Genomic DNA, 25,006 nt, shown 5'->3' with positions numbered 1-25,006 from the left:
ATATTATTAATTTTTTTTTATTTTTTATTTTAAATTTTTGTGATGAAACTAAATGGTAAATAAAAAATTATATTACAACATAATTACCATGCAATGTAGGAGAGTTAAAGTTTATTTGTTTTTCAAGCTTTGGCAGATGAAATGATGAACTAGGGATGTTGGATGGTTTGTTTTGTAGGTTTTGGTTGATGGAACAGATGGCTTGTTCAAACGACGCAAAATGACTAATTTGTAGGGATCGTCTTAATGGTTGATTTCACATAAACTAATCCATATCAACCACCAACAACACAACTACCAAAAATATGATATGTGATGATGACCATTTTAGATCACCTATTTTGTTTGACCTTCTAGTTTGTTCCTACCCATCCCTGTAAGAATTTTTTTCAACTTCTTATTAATTTATTAAGAATGTCTAGTTAGTTGTTAGTGTTTATAGTCTCTCCCTATGTAATCATTAACATCTTCATTTTTTGTTAATTTTTGTAAAACTTTTCTTAATAATTTATAATATATAATAAAGGTTAGATGTATTGATCGGTTGATAGTGGGTTAATGACATATGATGCAATTATTTTTATTAAATGGAGGTACTCATTTTTAATGCTTTTTAGTTTATTTAATAAATACTTTTTAGTTTATGGAGGTACTTATTTTTGTTCATCCTCTTGGTCCTAAGGATGAACCTCATTAATAGGTTCTAAAAGTTGGCTATCAAATATTGTTGATGTGATTCATCAGAAATTCTCTTACAAAAAAATATTTTAAATTTAAGAAGAACAAGTTTAGTCAATATATTTTAATCTAATTCAACAAATGTACATTTATTTATTTAAAAAATTATCTTCATTACAACATTGACATACATATGAGGATTACCTATGACGTTTTCCCTATTTTTCCATGCGTTAGAGTTAATGCAGAGTTAAGTTTGGTGTTAAACAAATACAGTCCTACTTATATTTATTGACTTGTTACATTATATTAAAATACCATACTCCATTTTAATTTGTAGGGTTATAATATGTTTAAGCACCACACTATGTTGAACTCCTACAATAGATGCAATAGCTGCAATTTGGTTGACTACTATGGCTGATGTTGTTGGATTTATGTCCTCCGAGACAAATATTCACACCTATTTTGTTTTTCTTGCTGCCAATGATGTGTTGGGTTTAGGGAAGAGAAACCAACTCTGTAGTAGGAAACCCTATTTTGATTAATTTTTGTGTCACATCTACCCTTTATGATGCATATTCAATCCATTTACCCTTCCAATTCTAATTTTGTCTTATTTGGATGGATAACTATTGTTTCTACCAATCCTTCATTGGGATCCTACCTTGTAACATGATTTAATAATAAATTACCTGTCATATATAACGAAAAGAATTAAAATTTTAAATAAATACATTCAAATATTTAATTGATTTTATCCATTATAATTTTTTTTCTACAATGTAAAATTAAAATTACATTTTATCATTCATCCATGGGGTCTTGGATATATGGTGATTAGGTGCTTTATTAAGGCACTCCTTGATGTGAATTCACTGATTCAATTCCCTGCACTAATCGGGGTGATAATTATCTATTCAAATTACCATTTATTTTTTAATAATATTAGGATTAATTTTGGGCCTCCAAAATGTCATCCTCTTTTACCCTCATTTCCATCATTTTACCATATTCCGTAACTCTTTACCATATTCTATAGCTACATAACCCTACATTAATAACCATTTTCATGATCATATGGGTTTATCATTATTATTTTCCAAGTCATTTATTTTAAGTATTTTAAGAATTTATGATTAAACACTAGGAAATAAACATTTTTTCATATAAATCTACAAGTGGTATGAGTTTTATGATATTGTAGGCCTATTTGAAGATTCTCGAAGGGTCTTATTTGGCTACTCAACCACAAATTCGAATTTCAATTCCAACTCATGAAGATTTTTGGAATGATTGTAACGAATTTGGATCATTGACTAAACGCATTCAAGGGAGAAGAATCATGGATGTTTTGATATGTGTCTCCTAAAGATGTGTGAGAAGATTTGTATCTGATATTTTTTGGTAATTGGTTGAAACCACAAGAGATAATTGTGGATCCATATTTAATGATTATTTATCTTAAGTTTTTGTATAAATAGGAGTGCATCTTTCACATAAAGGAGTTGCAAGTTCTCAGTTCCATCCAAGATATGTAATTTGTAAAGTGAGGATAGAGAGGAAGAGAGTTTAATTATTGTAATATCTTTGGAACTTTTCTCCAATTTCATTTTATGGAATACATATTGCTTCTTTGATCTCCAAGATTTGATAATCGTTCGGTGTGCTTGTTGAGGAGTGGAGGGCCCCCATCAAGCACAATTTTCACACCTTTTTCATTTGTTGTACATATTGGTAACATTGTGTAATTATGTTATTTCATTTATTTTCATTTTAAACAAGTGTGATTTTCATTTCAGCAAGTGTGATTTTCATTTCAAAAAAGTTTGGTTTCATTTATACTAGCTTATTTTAGTTTCTTTCATGTTATTTTGATTCATGTTGTTTTGTTAAGATTGATTCAATTTATTTATGTTTGGATTGGATTGATTTAATTTTCTTTGTAATTACTTTCAAGTTTCTTGCATTAGATTAATCTATTCTGAGAAATAATCACCTGGTACATATAGTACACGTATTCCTCATTAGTTCACGAACCTTGGGTTGACAATTTAATGAAGGGATTAACTCACAATTAAATCACCCAAAATTTTGGCGTCGTTGTCAGGGAGGTATACATAGGTGCTTATTTTTAAAGTTTAGACAACTCATGATAGTTACATTCATTCTTAGATGCATAGAATATTAAAATCATTCATGAGTCATATTAAATCTCAATAATTTTTCAATACTTTGTACTAATTTGTGTGTAAGGCAGGAATTATCAACCAGTTGGAGTAATTCACGGTCAATTAAGAATTTGAGGAATGTCCTTCCAAGAACTTTCTTGAATCCTAGCAATAGTTGGGATATCTTCCTCTCAGGAAGAGTATATTTTAACTGCATTCAAAAACTTTTCTATCTCTCCACCTACATAAGAATATATTCAAGTCTCTTTTGGTTCCTCATGTCAATCTGTTGAGGAGACTAAAGAATCATGGAATACTTTTGATGAGGAGAAACCACTAGAATCTAAGATTGAGGAATGCATAATAAATGAGGATATTCAATTTGATCTAAACCAATAAAGGAATCAGGAATGTAATAGCTTTATTGAAAGATGGTTCCAATCATGGATCAAGTCACATCACTCTTTCATTCTTCCTTAGTTCTTGATTGCATTATCAAAACAATTGGTCTTTCATGCTATAGAAAATCATGTAGATTTACAAGCTCATGCAATGTACTAAAGCACAAGACAAGACTTTCAACCAACAGAAGATAATATATTGAGGAAAATAATATGAACAAGAAGAAGATAAATCAATGGCACATAACACAAGATGTATCTGGGGAAAGCCACTACTCAAAACCCTGCCATCTATATTGCATATATTAGAAATATGAGTGAAGATACAATGCTTGTTCTCACTAGAATAATTCCGCACAAGTATGCTCAACTCTCTCAGCTCACAAGCTATCTCTTGGCCAACACTTACCCAATTATGTAGCTCTCCAAGCCCACAATCTCTTACGTTATTCGTAGGATGAATAACCCATATTTAAAGGGAGTTCATGCTTCCAAAACTGTACAATCCAAACATAGGATAAATCTCTGATGCATACATGATATTTACACTCCAGTAAATAATACAACGGATAGTAATTTGTCCTTGCACTCTAGTCTCAACTAGGGCTTTCTCAAAATTGACATGCATGAGTTTCTAATGAGAGAATCTTCAGTTAACTAGAGTGACACTTGTGGATGTACTAGTAAAAAAACTAACTATTAACTCTCTATTAGTTCCACAAATAGTTTGGAACTAATTTAACTGAACTTAACTCAGTAAACTGAGTGATCTAATTTCCAACTCAATTTAAACTCATACTGGACCCCCAAAACTTAGGGAGAACATAAACATGACTACAAAAAGACTTCTAACTTGAAATTCCTAAGCTAATTAAGTTAATTAAACTTAATTAACTATTTACAAGTTTCTATGAGAATAAAATTTGATTTGAATTCTCAATTTAATTAAAGGACAAATTAAACTAGAATTTCGTGTTTCCATTTCTCAACACTTCCTCTCAACAAGAAAGGGATTATCAGCTACCCCGATCCTGTCTCTATGAAACTTGAATTTACATCTTGACAATGCCTTTATCAAAATGTTGGTATATTTATCGTCCATGGGAATATACTCTAACAACATAATCCACCTCAATACACCATCTCTAATATGATGATATCATATATCAATATGCTTGGACCGATCATGAAAAACTAGATTTTTAGAGAGTTTGATACAACTTTGATTATCGTAGTAAATCAGAGTTGGATCCATTTGCTGACCAAACAAAATAACTAGGATCTTCCTCATCCAGATGGCCTCACATGTTTCTTGACTAACATCCATGTACTCTGCCTCTACCAAACTAAGTACAACCGATCTCTATTTCTTGTTATACCCAGAAACTGTCATTGACCCAATACTAAAGATCCCTCCTGATGCACTCTTCCTGTCGGATGGACTCCCTACCCAATCTGTGTCAGTGAATCCTTGAAGATTCACTCCCTATGTCCATTTGTACCATAATCCATACTGAGAAGTGCCCCTGAGGTATCTCAACACATGCTTTGTCGCCTTCCAATACAGATTGGTAAGCCTAACGATCGCTTGACTAAGCTAGTTAACTGCATAGCACATATCTGGTCATGTGTTCACCAAGTACGTGATTGAACCCACATGTTTCTTTTAAATAGTAGCTTCCACTACTTCCCTTGAAGTAGCATCCTCCTTCCTCCAGTTACCTGCTAGAGGAGTCTCCATGGGTTTGCTTCTCTCCATTTGGAATCTCCTGAGTATCTCGTTGGCATATTTTCCCTCAAACACAAACAACTCCCCATCTCCCTACCATACATACATGCCAATAAAGTATTGCATGAGGCGCATGTCCTTCATCTCAAACTCTCTTGGAAGGTCCTCCTTACAAGATTTGATCAGCTGATCACACTTGTGAGTATGAGATCATCAACATAAAGTACAATGATAAAAAATGTACCTTCCACCACTATATGGTATAGGTTCGCATATTCTTCACTCTTCGAGAATCCCAACCCAGTGAAGTAGCTATCTATCCTGGTGTACCAAGCACGAGGTTCTTTCTTTAGCCCATACAACACTCTCTTGAGCCGACACACATGCGACTCACGGTCAAAGGTCTCAAAACCTTTAGGCTGCTCTATGTACACCTCTTACTCAATCATTCCATTAAGGAAGGTTGTCTTTACATCCATTTGATATATCTTCCAACCCATGTATGCTGATAATGCCAATATATATATGATTGATGATTAACTTGCAACAAGAGCAAAGGTCTCATCATAGTCAATCCCCTCTACTTGTGAGAAGCCACAGGCCACAAATATAGCCTTATGCTTCTCCACACTGTTAGCGCTCAAATTTTCCTCCGGCTGAAGAAGGCGAAACTCAAGGTAACATCAAACCACTTAGCCTCGTAGCTAGCCCTACGGGGCAGGAGAGGGCTCTCTCCAGTCTATCTCAGCAAAAAGATTTCAAAAGGGGCTGAGATGATTTTAAAAGAAACTGATTTTAGGCTAGTAAATTGATAAAAAGGGGTTTTTAATAAAATGATGTGGTTTTTCTGGGCTGCATGGGGCAAAGAACAACTTGAAACAGAGAAATATAATCAAAACCACAGATTATCTCCTGAGGCAAGGTAGGCAAGAAATTTAACATCAAATTGAGATTAAATGGACTGGCAAGACTGCTGAGGAGCTGACAAGGGCATAGAAGATGAATCCTTGTCAAACAGAAGAAAACATTAAATATGAACAAACTTATAGGTAGAGCATAAAATATTATGAATTCTACCTAAACACTTCATTTGTTCAGTTGGAAATGATCATGAAGTGAAATGAAAACATAACAGGTTACATATGAAACAGAAGGAAAACTTATGCTAAATTGTCATACCACGAGAATCTCAAAAGCCAGAGCTGTGTATTTTCATTAAAATCTCTGTCAATCAGCTGTACAATGAAACTCTCTGTTCCCCACCAGCTCTCAGAACTCTCTCCTCTCCCTAACCTTTACAAATGAATTTTTAATATAATAAATAAACTATTCTAGGAGAAAACAGATCGACCCAAAAACAGGGGCGCTGTTTCTCCTGCAGTTACAAAAAAAAGAGATAGAATTACTTCTTTTTCCTAAAACAGAAGATCGTTCCCCTTGAAATCCTCTGATGGCTAATAAACTGGAGCGCAGATCCCTTTGAATCATTAACTGAAGTCTTGAAATAGGAATCGAATCCTATATCTTCGGCTGTGATGTATATCTTTGTTCCAATTTAAACTTTGACTTTTTACTTGGCTCCGTTTGAATAGAGCTACCAATTATGACATGGCACTCCTTGGACCTCGACATGCCCTGAAAAGACTGTAGTTTTCCCATCGACTCCTCCGTTAGGGCCCTGGAAATGCTTCCTAAGACTGGAAGATTTATATCTATCGACATTAAGTCCAACGGTGAAGAATAAATCCTTATCAATGGTCTGTGGCACATTGACAGGATTTTCCTCGTTTGCTAGGCTCTTGAGAGCATTCATGAACAATTAGGGGAGCTCATTATCATTGAATTTGGGAAGCATGGGCTTCTGTCGCAGAATGTTCGAACTCCCTTGGTACTGTAACAGAGCAAGTGTAAGAGATTTCTGAAAATCTATGTTATGAGCAGACGTGTAAGGCCTCATTCCCATGTAATAACTTCCTAATTACTGGTCTGCAATTACCAATACATTGGTTGTCTGGCCGGACTCGATGCCAATGAATAGTGAATTTGACAATGATTCTATCATCTTCCTTTAAAACGGTAAGGTAACCAGAAATAAAACTAATTCGGAAGCAAAATCCTCTCGCACAAGATATGCAAAAGGAAAATGGACATCGCACAACTGAGACACGATGTTTATTGTTTGATGCGAGATGATTGACAGTCATTTTTCACCTGCTGCGAGGATTGCATACTCCGTCTCTGATGCATTTGCAACTTTATCTTAACATTTCTAGCATACTCGGCCAACTATGGTATAGTTTCTCACCATGCCTCCATCTTTACTAAAGCAGCTAACATTCACATCAAATGCACTAATTTCCCCTTGCAAGTCGATGGAGCTGATTCGATACAAAATTGGGCGCAAAAAAAAAAAAAACGAAAATTTCTGGGCTCTGTTTCTAAGTGGGTAGCGCCCCTGCTCAAGTGGGTAGCGCCCCTCAAGTGGGTAAGCGCCTGTTCAATTTAACACAAGTCGTGGCGTAGCGCACACCTTCAAAGCCTGTCCATGGCTTTTTCCTTAACATGAGTACTCGGAAATGCAGATGTGCGAATAGTCTCCTGAGTTTCTTTTGTAGGCTATCGTCTAGGAACACTCAAAACAAAAGCTGCCTGGTCCCATGTCGTTGCAGTTGCAGTGATACGATACCCATAATCCCACTGCCTGTGGATGCCCTCACTAGGATATAGAAAATCGAGTTTAACGACCTGTTCTGTAAAACCTGCATTTCGGGACATGACAACACCCCATCTACTTCCTGCAGAAGCCATAGAAGTAACATAGAATCCCTCTCTCCACTTTTTGTTTATCCATTTAAATGGAAAAGAATCGCTGACCTTGTAAGACTGCTGCGATATTTTCAGCCGCGGTAATCCAATTGCAGAGGATGAGACAAGTATACAAGTAGATTTTCCAGTGCCCCTTCCAATACGACCTCTGCGTTGATGCAATTGTGCTATTCCAAACCTCTCAGCATTCATAATTACCATCATTGTTGCCTCAGGAATGTCAATTCCAACTTCAACCACCTGGGTTGAGAGCAAAACTTGTGTCTTTCCTTCTTTGAATTGTTGAATTGCTGCTTCTTTTTTCAGTATGATTCATACAACCATGAAGGAGACCACATTTGTAACCCTTAAAGACATTAGATATTTTATTGATTTCTGCAGCAGCTGCATGAAGTTCTGGAAGCTTTTCACTTTCATCTATTGCTGAGTAAACAAGAAAAACTCTTCCTCCTTTGTCAAGATCTTTCTAGACCATCTGGTATGTTTTAGTGAGCCCCTCTTTGTTTCCATGGAGTGCAAGTGTTTTCACAGGAATTCGACCTGGTGGAAGTTCATTTATCTTACTGAGTGACATATTTCCATGAAGAGCTAAAGCCATGGTCCTAGGAATTGGAGTGGCAGACATGACAAGAACATGTGGAGCAAAGAATGTCTTATTTGCAACCAACTGCCCATCTTCTAACTTGATGCCATTTGCAACTGACTTGTTCATAACTATGCAAGCCTTGCTACTAAACCTTCCCTTTTGTTCCACTCCAAAGCGATGTTGTTCATCTATTACTACAAAGCAAAGAGAGGCAAAGTTCACAGTTTCTGAAAACAATTTGTGTGTGCCTACTACCAATGCAATATCTCCCATCTCCAATCCCTTTTGTATTAAACGAGCTTCCTTTAATGGAGTGGAACCAGTTAAAACAACTACTGAAGGCCTGTCATCTTTGCTTATCCTCTCTAGAATAGAAATAATGTTCCCATGATGCTGCATTGCTAATAATTCTGTTGGCACCATAAACGCTACCTTTCATATTTTCCATCATGTTGAAGTGTCGCTCTCTAAGGACTCGCTCTTCCTTATAAAGAACTTCCATCTCAGCTAATTGTTCAGCTTGTTTCTTCAAAAGTGAAGCAGTTTGTTCATTCTTCCTACAACAATCATTAGAAGTGGGCGCCTTCCATATTTGTCCATAATCAATGATGCGAACACCGCCACCATCTGATGAAATCCTCTTTGCAATATTCTTTGCCAATTATGCTCCAACACATTATTACAAACTCTGTTTTCTAATTCCCTTTTTAAATTTGCTGATTTTGAATGAAGGCTTTTTCTTTGTCTGCTTGCAGGGATAGGAGTTGATGAAACCACTGCCATTTGAAGAGTTGGAGAATTTGATACATATTCTAAAAAATACATTTAATGATTTCTTCTTCAAAACAGGGTTTTGAAGAAGAATCAATCTCACATTTGACATACAAGACGGAGTCTAACATCGGCTCCACTTGGGATGGCAGCTGCCACTTCGTGGAGGTGCCAAGAACTGCAGAACTTTGGGAGAGCAGACAGTGCCTCCATCCATTGGGCAATGGAGTTAATTATTTCAACAAATCAACACAACTGAAGACTCAACTTATTAACTGGAAACTGACTAAATTGATTGAAAGACTAATTCGGCAAACTTCAAACTAGAACTGTAATAAAATTGGAACAAAATACTGCCCTTTGGCTGCTTATTTATTTACAAAAGCTACCCTACTCTGCTGTACAAACAATAGATCAGGTAATACTAAAATGCCAGATTAACCATTCAAGTAAACCTGAGAATGATGCCGCTCGAGAATGCTTCCACGAGGACACAGATGTAATTGTTGGCAGCCCTTCATGCACGTAATGAGCCTGGTCACGTACAAGACAGCCTGATCTATCAATCAAACTGAAAAATGTGTCCATGTATGTTGCCATTGGATCGCGGAAGCCGGACTCTGTTGGCTGCCCCAACTCTGCAATACATACTTCCAGCTGCACACTGTCAATGTAAACATCTGTAGGCAAGTCTGTTATTTCTTGTTGCGAAGGAGGAAGGATTTCCAAGAACTTTTTAGGGTCTTGGAAATCATATGACTGGATTTGCTCATCTAAACATTGAATCTCCTTTTCGATTCTTTCAACAATTAACTCACAGACACCCGTTTTAGTTTCAAGATGAAACTTCGGAGATTTCAAACATTGAAGGAAGGTACTGAAAAATTCTTCATTAATTTCAATATCCACTAACCACTCTCTAACTTCGTTTAGAGCTTCACAAAGTGCAGGGTTTGCCACATACCCCACCATTGCATAAATGGATCAGCGAGCACTGGACTGTCTGGATCGAGTTGGAGTCGCCAGGTGAATGGTTCAGCCTGCATATGTATCTGACTGTTGTCCACCATCAGCATCAGATCTGCAATTTGATTTCATGTACTGGGACAAGACAATCAACAAGTCGAATGTTCACCCCAGTATGGTCGCCAATATGTTAGCGCTCGAATTTGCCTCAGGCTGAAGAAGGAAAAACTCACGATAACATCAAACCACTTAGCCTCGTAGCTAGCCCTACGGGGCAGGAGAGGGCTCTCTCCAGTCTATCTCAGCAAAAAGTTTTCAAAAGGGGTTGAGATGATTTTAAAAGAAACTGATTTTAGGCTAGTAAATTGATAAAAAGGGGTTTTTAATAAAATGATGGGGTTTTTCTGGGCTGCATGGGGCAAAGAGCAGCTTGAAACAGAGAAATATAATCAAAACCACATATTATCTCCTGAGGCAAGGTAGGCAAGAAATTTAACATCAAATTGAGATTAAATGGACTGGCAAGACTGCTGAGGAGCTGACAAGGGCATAGAAGATGAATCCTTGTCAAACAGAAGAAAACATTAAATATGAACAAACTTATAGGCAGAGCATAAAATATTATGAATTCTACCTAAACACTTCATTTGTTCAATTGGAAATGATCATGAAGTGAAATGAAAACATAACAGGTTACATATGAAACAGAAGGAAAACTTATGCTAAATTGTCATACCACAGGAATCTCAAAAGCCAGAGCTGTGTATTTTCATTAAAATCTCTGTCAATCAGCTGTACAATGAAACTCTCTGTTCTCCACCAGCTCTCAGAACTCTCTCCTCTCCCTAACCTTTACAAATGAATTTTTAATATAATAAATAAACTATTCTAGGAGAAACAGATCGACCCAAAAACAGGGGTGCTATTTCTCCTGCAGTTACAAAAAAAAGAGATAGAATTACTTCTTTTTCCTAAAACAGAAGATCGTTCCCCTTGAAATCCTCTGATGGCTAATAAACTGGAGCGCAGATCCCTTTGAATCATTAACTGAAGTCTTGAAATAGGAATCAAATCCTATATCTTCGGCTGTGATGTATATCTTTGTTCCAATTTAAACTTTGACTTTTTACTTGGATCCGTTTGAATAGAGATGCCAATTATGACATGGCACTCCTTGGACCTCGACATGCCCTGAAAATACTGTAGTTTTCCCATCGACTCCTCAGTTAGGGCCCTGGCAATGCTTCCTAAGATTGGAAGATTTATATCTGTCGACATTAAGTCCAACGGTGAAGAATAAATCCTTATCAATGGTCTGTGGCACATTGACAGGATTTTCCTCGTTTGCTAGGCTCTTGAGAGCATTCATGAACAATTAGGGGAGCTCATTATCATTGAATTTGGGAAGCATGGGCTTCTGTCGCAGAATGTTCGAACTCCCTTGGTACTGTAACAGAGCAAGTGTAAGGGATTTCTGAAAATCTATGTTATGAGCAGACGTGTAAGGCCTCATTCCCATGTAATAACTTCCTAATTACTCGTTTGCAATTACCAATACATTGGTTGTCTGGCCGGACTTGATGCCAATGAATAGTGACTTTGACAATGATTCTTTCATCTTCCTTTAAAACAGTAAGGTAACCAGAAATAAAACTAATTCATAAGCAAAATCCTGTCGCACAAGATATGCAGAAGGAAAATGGACATTGCACAACTGAGACACGATGTTTATTGTTTGATGCGAGATGATTGACAGTCATTGTTCACCTGCTGCGAGGATTGCATACTCCGTCTCTGATGCATTTGCAACTTTATCTTAACATTTCTAGCATACTCGGCCAACTGTGGTATAGTTTCTCACCATGCCTCCATCTTTACTAAAGCAGCTAACATTCACATCAAACGCACTAATTTCCCCTTGCAAGTCGATGGAGCTGATTCGATACAAAACTGGGCGCAAAAAAAAAAAAACGAAAATTTCTGGGCTCTGTTGCTAAGTGGGTAGCGCCCCTGCTCAAGTGGGTAGCGCCCCTCAAGTGGGTAAGCGCCTGTTCAATTTAACACAAGCCGTGGCGTAGCGCACACCTTCAAAGCCTGTCCATGGCCTTTTCCTTAACATGAGTACTCGGAAATGCAGATGTGTGAATAGTCTCCTGAGTTTCATCTGTAGGCTATCGTCTAGGAACACTCAAAACAAAAGCTGCTTGGTCCCATGTCGTTGCAGTTGCAGTGATACGATACCCATAATCCCACCACCTGTGGATGCCCTCACTAGGATATAGAAAATCGAGTTTAACGACCTGATCTGTAAAACCTGCATTTCGGGACATGACAACACCCCATCTACTTCCTGCAGAAGCCATAGAAGTAACATAGAATCCCTCTCTCCACTTTTTTTTTATCCATTTAAATGGAAAAGAATCGCTGACCTTGTAAGACTGCTGCGATATTTTCAGCCGCGGTAATCCAATTGCAGAGGATGAGACAAGTATACAAGTAGATTTTCCAGTGCCCCTTCCAATACGACCTCTGAGCTGATGCAACTGTGCTATTCCAAACCTCTCAGCATTCATAATTACCATCATTGTTGCCTCAGGAATGTCAATTCCAACTTCAACCACCTGGGTTGAGAGCAAAACTTGTGTCTTTCCTTCTTTGAACTGTTGAATTGCTGCTTCTTTTTTCAGTATGATTCATACGACCATGAAGGAGACCACATTTGTAAACCTTAAAGACATTATATATTTTGTTGATTTCTGCAGCAGCTGCATGAAGTTCTGGAAGCTTTTCACTTTCATCTATTGCTGAGTAAACAAGAAAAACTCTTCCTCCTTTGTCAAGATCTTTCTGGACCATCTGGTATGTTTTAGTGAGCCCCTCTTTGTTTCCATGGAGTGCAAGTGTTTTCACAGGAATTCGACCTGGTGGAAGTTCATTTATCTTACTGAGTGACATATTTCCATGAAGAGCTAAAGCCATGGTCCTAGGAATTGGAGTGGCAGACATGACAAGAACATGTGGAGCAAAGAATGTCTTATTTGCAACCAACTGCCCATCTTCTAACTTGATGCCATTTGCAACTGACTTGTTCATAACTGTGCAAGCCTTGCTACTAAACCTTCCCTTTTGTTCCACTCCAAAGCGATGTTGTTCATCTATTACTGCAAAGCAAAGAGAGGCATAGTTCACAGTTTCTGAAAACAATTTGTGTGTGCCTACTACCAATGCAATATCTCCCATCTCCAGTCCCTTCTGTATTAAACGAGCCTCCTTTAATGGAGTGGAACCAGTTAAAACAACTACTGAAGGCTTGTCATCTTTGCTTATCCTCTCTAGAATAGAAATAATGTTCCCATGATGCTGCATTGCTAATAATTCTGTTGGCACCATAAATGCTACCTTTCATATTTTCCATCATGTTGAAGTGTCGCTCTCTAAGGACTTGCTCTTCCTTATAAAGAACTTCCATCTCAGCTAATTGTTCAGCTTGTTTCTTCAAAAGTGAAGCAGTTTGTGCATTCTTCCTACAGCAATCATTAGAAGTGGGCGCCTTCCATATTTGTCCATAATCAATGATGCGAACACTGCCACCATCTGATGAAATCCTCTTTGCAATATTCTTTGCCAATTATGCTCCAACACATTATTACAAACTCTGTTTTCTAATTCCCTTTTTAAATTTGCTGATTTTGAATGAGGGCTTTTTCTTTGTCTGCTTGCAGGGATAGGAGTTGATGAAACCACTGCCATTTGAAGAGCTGGAGAATTTGATACATATTCTAAAAAATACATTTAATGATTTCTTCTTCAAAACAGGGTTTTGAAGAAGAATCAATCTCACATTTGACATACAAGACGAAGTCTAACACACACTACCATATGTAGCTTGCTTTACCTTGTAAAGCCAATAGAATCTCACCACTGACTTATCCTTTGGTCTTAGGACTACATCCCAAACAACGTTACATGCTATGGAGTCATACTCCTCCACCATGGCATCAACCCAAACCAGTTGCCGCACGACTTCGTTAAAGGAAGATGGCTCTGTCACAACACATTCAACAATAAGAGCCATGTATCCAATGTACCTCTCAGGTGACCTCCTTTTCCTGCACTGAGAAGTGGGTGCTCCCACATTCTCCTATGCATCATCCAATAATTTTTTTAGCCTCTCCGGTGCACTTTCTTCCCTCTCTAGAAGACTCTGCCTGAGTGGATGTCTCCACTCCTGGATCCTTGGCATGTGGTTGTTCCACATCAACATGTGATGCCTCAACCTTAGGAGCTAAAATATCTTCATCCACATGTAGCTCAAGCTCCTTCTCAAAGGGAAACTCACATGGCCTTCTCCTCATCAAATCTGACATCCCTGCGAACCACTCTCATCCTGTTGGTCGACAAGTACACTCAATAGTTGTGAGGTGTATCAGGGTACCCCAAAAATATCCCCAACTCTGTTGTAGGCTCAAGCTTCTTCCATGCATCTTTGGTCACATGGAAATATACTGATGACCCAAAAATCCTGAAGCGACCAACATCTGGCCTCTTACCGGAATAAGCCTCCTCTGGTGTCTTCATCTCAAGCATCCGATGTGGGCTACGGTTCTAAACATAAATCTTGTGTTGCATGCCTCAACCCACAAGTGTAGTGGTAGGCCCTGATCATGCAACATCACCCTTGCTTCCCCTATTATGTTTTTATTCTTCCTCTAGGCCACCCAATTTTGCTAAGGATTATGGGGGTGTCGTCAACTCCTATTTAATCCCTTCTACTGCACAGAAGTTCTTAAACTTGTTTGAGACATACTCACCACCATTGTCACTCCGTAGAGCTTTAACCTTCTTGCCCGACTCTTTCTCCACCAATTATTTAAACTCACAAAACTTTGTGAAAGTTTGATCCTTTTTCTACATGAAAAATATCCAACATTTATGAGAATAGCATAGAAAATTTTAGGGGCAAATGTTCTCCCTTTGGCGAAATTAAGGGGTTTTAAATTTTTAGTGGGCGAATATTTTGTATCATAGTACATTTTTACAAATCACCTCAAATAGCCCACCTTATTTTAAGGGAGAGGGTAAAAAAGGTAAATTTAGCCCTTGAAATTAGGAGTTACAACCTTCCATTCGCCCATTTTCAAGAATAGGTTTTATTTAAGTGAATCCATTCGCCCATTTTCAAGAATAGGTTTTATTTAAGTGAATCCTATGGGCCAAAGGCCCAAATACCATATTTATAAAAGAGGTATGGTAACTTAATAAAAATATAAATAAATGAGAGGTATGGTGAATAAATAAAACATTTTTTATATTTACTCCATAAGTCACCTTATATACATGCAAGGGTGTAAACAAATAAAAATATAAGTAAAGTGGAGGTATAGTAAATAAATAAAACATCTTTTTATACTTACTCAAAAGGTATGGTAAATAAATAAAAATATAAATAAACTAGACGCATGGTAGATAAATAAAACCTCTTTTTATATTTAGTCCATAACCCTCGTTCTATTTATGAAGGCTCAAGAAAGAGGTTTTATTTAAGTGAGTCCTATGGACCAAATACCATATTTGTAAAAGAGGTATGGTAAATTAATAAAAATATAAATAAACGAGAGGTATGGTAAACAAATAAAACATTTTTGTATATTTACTCCATAAGTCACCTTATATTTACGAACACTCAAAAAATGCGTTATATTTAGGTGAAACCTATGGGAAAAATACTATGGGACAAATACCATGGACTAGATTGTTACATTATTAACCCTAATATTACTATTAATAAAAATAAAAATGGCACATGGTATTGACCCATGGTATTCACCAAAATGGCATACGGTATTGACCCATGGTATTCACCAAAATGGCATACGGTATTGACCCATGGTATTCACCTGGAATGTAGCCTATTTAAATGGGGGAATTAAACCAACATAGATCCATCTTTACTCTGGATCTACTAACCCCCGAGAGGTATCAAATATAGTGATATGAAAACTAGCATAGAGTGAAAAAACATTTGATCCGATCAAGAGTAAAAATGGATGTTGTAATTTAATGTATGTTAAACATTTTAGCTTGGTTAAAATAAAAAATAAAATAAAAATCAACTATTAATTTTATTAATTTTTATAAATTACTAATAGTAATTTTTAAGCTCCAGGTTTATGATAACCCATGGTATTGACCCATGGTAATACCATGGTATTCATGTGAGCATAGACTATTTAAAGGGGAAATTCTATCATCTTAGATCTAATTCTGGGTCTACCAAGTGCTCAGAGGGATAAATAGATTTCATCCCCCTAAGAGTGGTAGATGTGGAGTTAAGATGGATATAGGTTGGTTTTTATGATAATGAAGATATTAAATAGACTTAGGAAATTATATTGTAAAAACATCTTAAGTTGAATGGTTAAAGCATAAACATTGGACAAGTATATTTGTATAATTCTGTTTTAAACTGAAACAAATCCAGGGCTAAAAGGAATGGAATGATTGCACTAGTTATCCTTCTATAACTTTCCAACATATGCTGGAGTAAACAGATTGTAATTTGGGTATTTTTCTAACTGCAAACAGGAACATACTTGTGTATTGGCAGGGTGGTTACAAGGTCCCTAGAAGTGATGAATTTTAATTTTTCTTGGTTTTATATATAGTATTAGGTTTTTTCTCAGGCTTTCTATGAATGGCACGGGTGAATTTTATTCTACACCCACTAGGTTATCGACATGTAATTTCAGTAATTTTGATTTCAAAAGATATTTTAAAGAAATGCAATGATTTCATTTGCGTATTCAATAAACACAAGATTTTATACGTGAGTAAAATATTTGCCATGCCTGGTGAGAGATTCGCCAAAAAATTATATATACATATCATATTATTGATAAAATCGCCTTCCATTTTTCCTATATACCATGGAGATTCGCCCAGTTATTATACATGTAAATTTAGGGGGGGTTCTTAAAATTTTCCCTGGAGAATAGTCATAAAAAAATATAACATAATACCTGTGTTTTTTCATGGATGATGTTGAGAATGGTCCACACACATCTAAATGGACTCTCCCTAGAATAGTCTTTGCTCGACTGTCTCTTTCGTGAAAGGAAGACTTGGTGTATTTTTCCAAAGTACAGCCCTTGCATGTATCAACTTCCTTAAGCGTACCTTTGGGAAGACCGATAGAGATATGCTACAATATCTTTAAAGCCCATTGATGCAAGTGGCCCAATTTCCTATGCCACAACTCACTAACGGCTTTGATCTACACCCTTACTGCTTTTTTTCTCAAAGAAGCACACTCCTCTACCTCTAGCTTATACAGATTCTTCACCTGAATCCTTATCTTATTTACTTGACCTGTGGTTATGTGTCGAAGGAATGCCTTTCCTTTCAAGAAGATCACATCATAGCCTCTATCCTCAAGCATGGAAATGGATACCAAGTTCTTCTTTAGCCTGGGCACATACATAAAATTCTTCAAGATGATTGGAGTCCCATGCTCCCTCTGAAAATTAATCGTGCCCAATCTAGTAACACTATACTTCCTTTCTTCACCCATATCGATATTCATATAGACATATTTCTCCTCCAAGTCACTAAATAAATCTTTGTCGCGAGTCATGTAGAATTAAGCTCCACTGTCTAAGTACCATACACTTCCCATCATTGATGACACCATGCATGTAATGAGGGAAAAGTCCAAATTGAATTGAGAGGCCAAAGCCTCACTCGCCGCTCCTCTTGGGGACTTCTTCTTGAACTTCTCGAGTGGACAATTTGTAGCAAAATGGCCCAGCTCATGACAATGAAAGCACTTAACTTTCATCATGTATTTCTTCTTACCTCCATGATAAGAATCTGATTTGGAAGGGGAAGATTTCCCTTTCCACTTCTTTGCCTTAATCACTAAGGCATAGTTATCTTCATCATCAATCTTTGATGAAGAGCCATCCCTGGTGTTTCTCTTGATCTCCCCCTGCATCAAATCTGACCACATTCATTCCCAATATGGTAGCTTCTCCCAACCATTGACAGCGTCCTCATAACTATGCCAACTCTTTGGGAGTCATAGAAGAGCAAGACTCATCATATCATCCTCAGCAACCATGATTCCAACACTTCCAAGTTCATCACGAGATTGAGTGAACTTGGTTAATTATTTTGGAATCATCTCGCCTTTCTCCATTTTGATTTTTTGAAGTTTGTCCTTCAGTGCTCATTTTCTTTGGTCACTGTTGTTCTGATACAAGTCTGTCAATGCTTTCTACATGGCATATAGAGTTTGCTTACCATGGAGACTCGAGATAATGTGGTCTCTAACTCCCTCAAGGATTATCTGCCTCGCCTTCGCCCACACACTTCTTCCATTTAGCAAAATTCTATACATCTGATGCTGTTGGCTTAGGAATTTCTTGATCAACGAATTCCTTCAATCCATTATCCTCTAACACAGCCTCCATTCTGTCCCTCCAAGCTATAAAATTCGAGTTGCCTTCCAAGGCATACTTGAGCCACAAACTGTAAAACGCCATCTACCGATACTCAAGTATGTATTGCAAATTCAAATTTCACCTGTAACCCAAAACTCAAAACTTCGAAATCTACTCTAGTATATATTGTTCTCAGCTCCGATACCGTGTAGAAAATCCTGTAGATTCACAAGATCATGCAATGTACTAAAGCACATGACAAGAATCTACTTCTACTTTCAACCAGCGGAATCCAATAGATCGAGGAAAATAATATGAACAAGAAGAAGATTAATCAATGGAACATAACACGAGATGTATCTAGGGAAAGCCACTACTCAAAACCCTACTATCTGTATTACATATATTATAAATATGAGTGAAGATACAAAGCTTGTTCTCACTAGAAAAATTCCGCACAAGTATGCTCAACTCTCTCAACTCACAAGCTAGCTCTTGGCCAACACTTAGCCAATTATGCAACTCTCCAAGCCCTTAATCTCTTACATTATTCCTAGAATGAATAGCCCGTATTTAAAGGGAATTCATGCTTCCAAAATTGTGCAATCCAAACATAGGATCGATCTCTAATGCATGCATGATATTTCCACTCCAGTAAATAATACAACTGATAATACAATGTCCCTGCACTCTAGTCTCAATTGGGTCTTTCTTAGAATCGACATGCATGAGTTTCTAATGAGGGAATCTTCAGTTAACTAGAGTGACACTTGTGGATGCACTAGTGAACCAACTAAATGTTAACTCTCTATTAGTTCCACAAACAATTTGGAACTAATTCAACTGAACTTAACTCAATAAACCAATTCATCTAATTTCCAACTCAATTTAAACTCATACTAGACCCATAAAACTTAGGGAGAACATATACATGGCTAAAGAAAGACTTCCAACTTGGAATTCCTAAGATAATTAAGTTAATTAAACTAAATTAACTATTTACAAGTTGCTATGAGAATAGAATTTGATTTGAATTCTCAGTTTAATTCAAGGACAAATTAAACTGGAATTCTTGTTGCATTTCTCAACACATGCTTTGATGTACTTTAATGCATATTTTTCAAACCTAAGCATGAATATCCTTTTACTCATGTTACGCTCATGGTTACACTGGAATTATGCATACACTTGAACCAATTTTTCTATTTCCAGTAGAGTAGGAAAAAACCAATAAATAAAACCAAGTTTGGTAATGTTTTTTAGTTTTTTTTTTAAGTTAGATTTTATTTTATTTGCAATTTTATTTTTGGTGGTGCAGTAAGAGCCACCTCACTTACTAATACTTTTGCACAAAAATATAGAAAGAGAGGAAAACAAACAGAGTTTTTAGAGCTAAAATTTGAGGTTTGAGATTGAATATTTTTAATTTGTTTTTCTAATTTTAGATTTCAAAAGAATAAAGAGTTGACAAAATTCCTGAGTATGCTCTCTTCTTGCGCCTTATGCGACCTGGAAGATCAGAAAGGAAAATTGAATAAAGTTAGCTTTGAAATTTTGTAAAAAAAACTCAGATCTAAAATTGAATAGGACATCTAAATTCATTATTCATTCTAAAAATACTCAAAATTTAATCTCCAAATTTCAATTTGATATGTCTCAAAATTTGCTAAAATAATTTATTTTTTCTTTTAAAAAAAAGATCTAATTAGATTTTTCTCTAAAAAATTCTAAAAATAATTCCTTTAAAGTAAAAGAAAAAGAAAAAAAAACCAAAAAAATCCTAATTAGATTCTTTTTACAATTTTATTTTTTTTAGGAAATTGTTTTTAAATAAAATAGAATTAAAAAAAAAAATTATATATAAGTATATATATTCGTATATATATATATATATATTTAACCATTCAAAATTTTAACGATTAAAAAAATATATAAGGTGAAAACAATAAATGAAAACCAAAAAATGCTTGTTTATAATGGAATGGTTAAAATATATGGCATATAAACAAATTGAGGGTCGAGCATTGGAGAAAAAGGACGAACACAACTACATTTTCATGGCTCAAGCTTCGACTGTAGTGCCCGCTCTAGTTGACTGACAGTGATATGACACAAACATTTATTTAGCCATAAGGCCCACTTTATTCTTTGAGGACCTCAGGTTGAGGATCCGGGCACTTGACACTATTATTAGTGATTGAGATATTCATGGTTGTGATGTTTATGAATGCTTTCCATTGATATTATGATAGCATGAATGGTTATGTATTGGTGTTCGGATGATTGCAACATTAAATAGTTTCTGTATCTTATCTATTGGTGTTCTGATGATTGCAACATTAAATAGTTAAGTTTGGTCTCTAGTTGAATTTATGATGATGAGGGTAGTAAAGAATATGTATGCTCTCTACTAAAAGCATGATGATGATAAATTTTATGGATAGGTATATTTTCTAATTGTTCTTACGATGTTGATAGATTAATAAATATGTATTTTTCCATTGATGATTAATGATGATAGCCATGATGGATGTGTACCTACTTCCTTTAGTTCAGGCTTACAATGGACAATGATGTGAATGACTAGGGATTGTCAATGATGCTATTATGACAATGACTAACATTGAGAAACCTTGTTACTGATGATTATTGAGTATGGCAGGAAACCATCAGAGGCACTCGCATATGACAAGTTGATGACACCTGGTTTGATGAAAATTCATATTATTTTTATATTTGAAAGTCTAAGTCGATCTTGAAATCTGCCATATATGTTTAACTATATTCTGATGATATGTTAATGGTTGTAGGCACAGATTAGTTGCTTGACCGAATGACTCACATATGGGTGATGGGGTTGTACAAGTGGATGGAACTACATGGGAGGGGTGGCACAGAGTCCCTGATCTCACCCACTAGCACTCCCGCCGTGACTTGGGTTGGAAGGGTTGAAACACCTTCGCCTTGAAGATCACGATGCCATGAGGGTAGGTCCCAAAGTTGGGTCGCTCATGAGGACTTTACCGGGGGGCGCGCATCAAGGCGGATTGCTTGATCCCCGACACCATTAGTCTCACTATAGCAGGCAACATAAGAGATGATAGTAGTCTATGATGTTGCACTATACTTTCCCCTCGTAGTCACTGGATGCTTGAAGGGCAAGTGGTGTGGCACCCTTGGAACTTCAGGAGAATTTCTTGAAGGGCACGACCAACTTGGCACCCTTGGCATCACAAATAAACTATTAGGTGTGGCACCCTTGGAACTTCTAGGGAAGTTCTTGAAGGGCACAACCAAACTGGCACCCTTGACATCACAAATAAACTATTAGGTGTGGCACCCTTGGAACTTCTAGGGAAGTTCTTGAAGGGCACAACCGAACTTGGCACCCTTGGAATCTTTAAAGATAAATAATAATAAATAAATATAAGCAAGGAATGAAAACTAGGTAAATTTACATCAAGGGTAAATGGTGATTAGAAACCAATGTAATTAAATCAAAATGAAACTTGGAATAAGGAGGATCATAGGAAGAATTAAAATAGAGTACCTTAAAAACTCTATCCTTCCCATGTTGGAAAGTACTAGGAAGATTATGTGGTTTAATCAGGAAAAAGGGGAAAGACAAACATAATTGTAAGGATAAAGATTAATCCTAAAACTAATTTAAACCTAATTAAGAAAGAAGAAGGTGAATTAAAATGAGAATAATAAATTAAATTTAGAAAAATGTAGAGAAGCTCCATGTGTCATCAACCAACATAAGAATACCCATCTAAGAGATAACCTGAGTTAAATTAGGGAGTAGATTGGGGATAAAATCCTGATTCATTAATTGACTTCAAGTAATGAACACAAATTAAGGAATAAAAGGGGGGAATAAAGAGACAACTAGGAGAAGAAATAGGAATCGTGTTGAGGTGAGGAAAATATTAGTTTTAAATAAAAATTTAAGTAAATAATTTTGGGTGACCCTTGATGAGAGAGTGACACATGGGTAGGTGAATAATCAAACTATTAAATTATAAAAAAAAATATAATTATGCATGAAATGCCAAGTGTCATCTAGGAGGACTCTTATAAAAGAAGGGGCAAGCCATAGGAGAAAGGACTTTTGGAAACCCTATTGTTGGATGGATGAGATGTTGTCAGAGTAGTGATTACGAAGCTACAGTGAGTTTGGTGAGATAGAGGATTTTTAGAGAGGGGACTCTTGAGCCAAGGTGTGCTCTCCTTTACTAGCTAGTGCTTTCCTCCATTGTACAACCCCATTGCAGCTCGGGGGTCCGCGGGGAAGAAGAGTACCCAAGGAGTAGGCTGGGAGGTTAACCGGTGAGTCTTCACATTCGGATCAAGTGCGTCATCATTCACTCGCGGAGGTGACCAGCTACAAGGGAATACCAGCAACATCAGAGCAATTGGAGTCTCGCCTTCTGGTAAACGGTATATATGTATTTCATGACCATTGATCTTAGTTAACAGTATGAAAATGTTATGATACGTTTCCTGAAATGAGTGGCAGGAATGTGTGTTAAATAAATTGAATTTCAATGTGTTTCTTCTCTGGTTGTATTTGTTGTTTAAAAAAAAAAAAAAAAAATGTATATAGTCTCTATACGGTCCTTACATTTGGTATCAAAGCCAAGTTTAACCCTTGAGATCTATGAGCCCATGCATGTATGACTTGTTGTTAGATATCAATTACAACTCAAAAAAAAAAAATTCAACAGATGAATTATCATTGCGTGCTCCTCAGCAGATGTTTGTTTCACTACATGTCCCATTCACCAAACAACGTTGAACTCAATTCTGACCGTGATGTACCCTGTCCGCTTGGAGGATATCTCCACTATCATTAGGAATACCTTTGCAGCAGAAATTTCAATTTTCAAACACTGCGTGTTACAACTTTCATATAAAAATGTAGTATCCTGCAAAACAGGCAACTTCAGATATATAACTGCGCTCAGCTCTTTCCTGTGCTCTTTCTATATATAACTACGCGCGTTTCCCTTGGCCTTCATACACACAATTGCTTCAATTGCTTCAATTTCATTGCAGCCCTCTGTTAGTTCCAGGTTTACAAATTTTAGGCACCAATGTCTCCTTGCGTTGAAAATTCTTCTTATGGCTGCCACTGGTCTAAATTTAGTGATTCACAGAAATCCCTTTTTGTTAAGAATTCAGACCCCTGCTCCTAACTCTCAGAATCTTCTTGGAGATCGCATTCTGAAGCCGAAGAGGCGCTAGAATCTAATAATTTGTGGCTGAAAATGCAAGCCGAAGCGAGGAAAGATGTAGAGGATGAACCCCTGCTTGCAGGTTTTCTGTGCACTTTGGTCTTAGCTCACAAATCTATGGAAGATGCCCTGGCTTTCCAATTGGCCAGTAAGCTTTCAAATTGCACTCTTTCAAGCACCGTCCTCTACAATGTCATTAAAGGTGTTTTACTGGAAGATGAAGAGATCCGAGAAGCGATAAGAGCGGATCTTAGGGCTGTGAAAGAGAGGGACCCTGCATGCGTTTCTTATATACATTGCCTGCTCCATTTCAAGGGCTTTCTGGCTTGCCAGGCGCACAGAGTGGCGCATAAGCTTTGGAGCAGGGGAAGGGTTCCTCTCACCCTTGCAATTCAGAGTAGGGTTTCGGAGGTTTTTGCGGTTGACATCCATCCCGACGCTCAAATTGGCAAGGGGGTTATGTTTGATCATGCGACTAGAGTGGTGGTGGGGGAGACTGCTATAATTGGGAATAATGTTTCCGTTCTGCACAATGTTACCCTTGGAGGCACTGGAAAACAAGGGGGCGACCGCCATCCCAAGATTGGAGATGGCATGCTAATTGGCGTTGGAACGAATGTTCTGGGAAATATCAGTATTGGGGAGGATGCCAAGATCGGAGCAGGGTCTGTAGTGCTCACTAATGTGCCCCCTTATACTACGGTCGTTGGCAATCCAGCACGGTTAATTGGCGGTAAGCTTGACAAGACTGACAGTTTAGCCATGGATCATACCTCCTTCATCTCTGAGTGGTCAGACTATGTAATCTAGTCTCCTTGCCAAAAATGTTTTCCCTGCCCACCAGGGATTAGCAATGCCAATTGCGTTCTAATTTGCTATAAAAAAAACTTAAGATAAAAATATAGTCCCCTGCAAAAAAAAACATCAGAAATTATATGTATAGCGCTTAGACTTATGTATTTTACTCCCCTCTGCAAAAAAAAAACATCAGAATTATGTGGGAGAGCGCTTAAACTTAGGTATTCTACTCTGATTAAAATCATAACAGAACGAGCAATGACAAATTTATGAAACACAAATTGTAAGCAATGACAAATTCAACAGAAATTGAAATGGAGGATTTCTGAAACACAATTCCTTACCTCATCTTCAGAGCAACGAAATACTCGGAGATAACTACATGAGTTACGATGAGCT

The 25,006-nt window shown here is 36.9% G+C and overlaps 1 protein-coding gene and 2 pseudogenes across 1 annotated transcript; 1 reads left to right on the top strand and 2 right to left on the bottom strand.

The window, feature by feature from the left end:
- Nucleotides 1-7,595: 7,595 nt before the first annotated feature.
- On the bottom strand, nucleotides 7,596-8,814 carry LOC149191431 (ATP-dependent DNA helicase homolog RECG1, chloroplastic/mitochondrial pseudogene; annotated as a pseudogene).
- A 3,485-nt stretch (nucleotides 8,815-12,299) lies between these two features.
- Nucleotides 12,300-13,518, bottom strand: LOC149191430 (ATP-dependent DNA helicase homolog RECG1, chloroplastic/mitochondrial pseudogene; annotated as a pseudogene).
- Nucleotides 13,519-23,811: 10,293 nt separating this feature from the next.
- Nucleotides 23,812-24,637, top strand: LOC149191429 (serine acetyltransferase 3, mitochondrial-like). The gene has a single exon (XM_089406232.1). It carries the CDS (start codon nucleotides 23,843-23,845, stop codon nucleotides 24,617-24,619), a length of 777 nt encoding a protein of 258 aa, XP_089262358.1. The 5' UTR covers nucleotides 23,812-23,842; the 3' UTR covers nucleotides 24,620-24,637.
- The last annotated feature ends 369 nt before the right edge of the window (nucleotides 24,638-25,006 follow it).

Source organism: Pinus tabuliformis, chromosome 2_2, assembly GCF_031772625.1.
Source record: "Pinus tabuliformis cultivar Carrire ecotype Pingquan chromosome 2_2, CPIR1, whole genome shotgun sequence".
In the NCBI taxonomy this organism is placed as follows: Eukaryota; Viridiplantae; Streptophyta; class Pinopsida; order Pinales; family Pinaceae; genus Pinus; species Pinus tabuliformis.
Note: the sequence above shows the minus strand (reverse complement) of the source record. Positions and strands in the feature narration are given on the sequence as shown.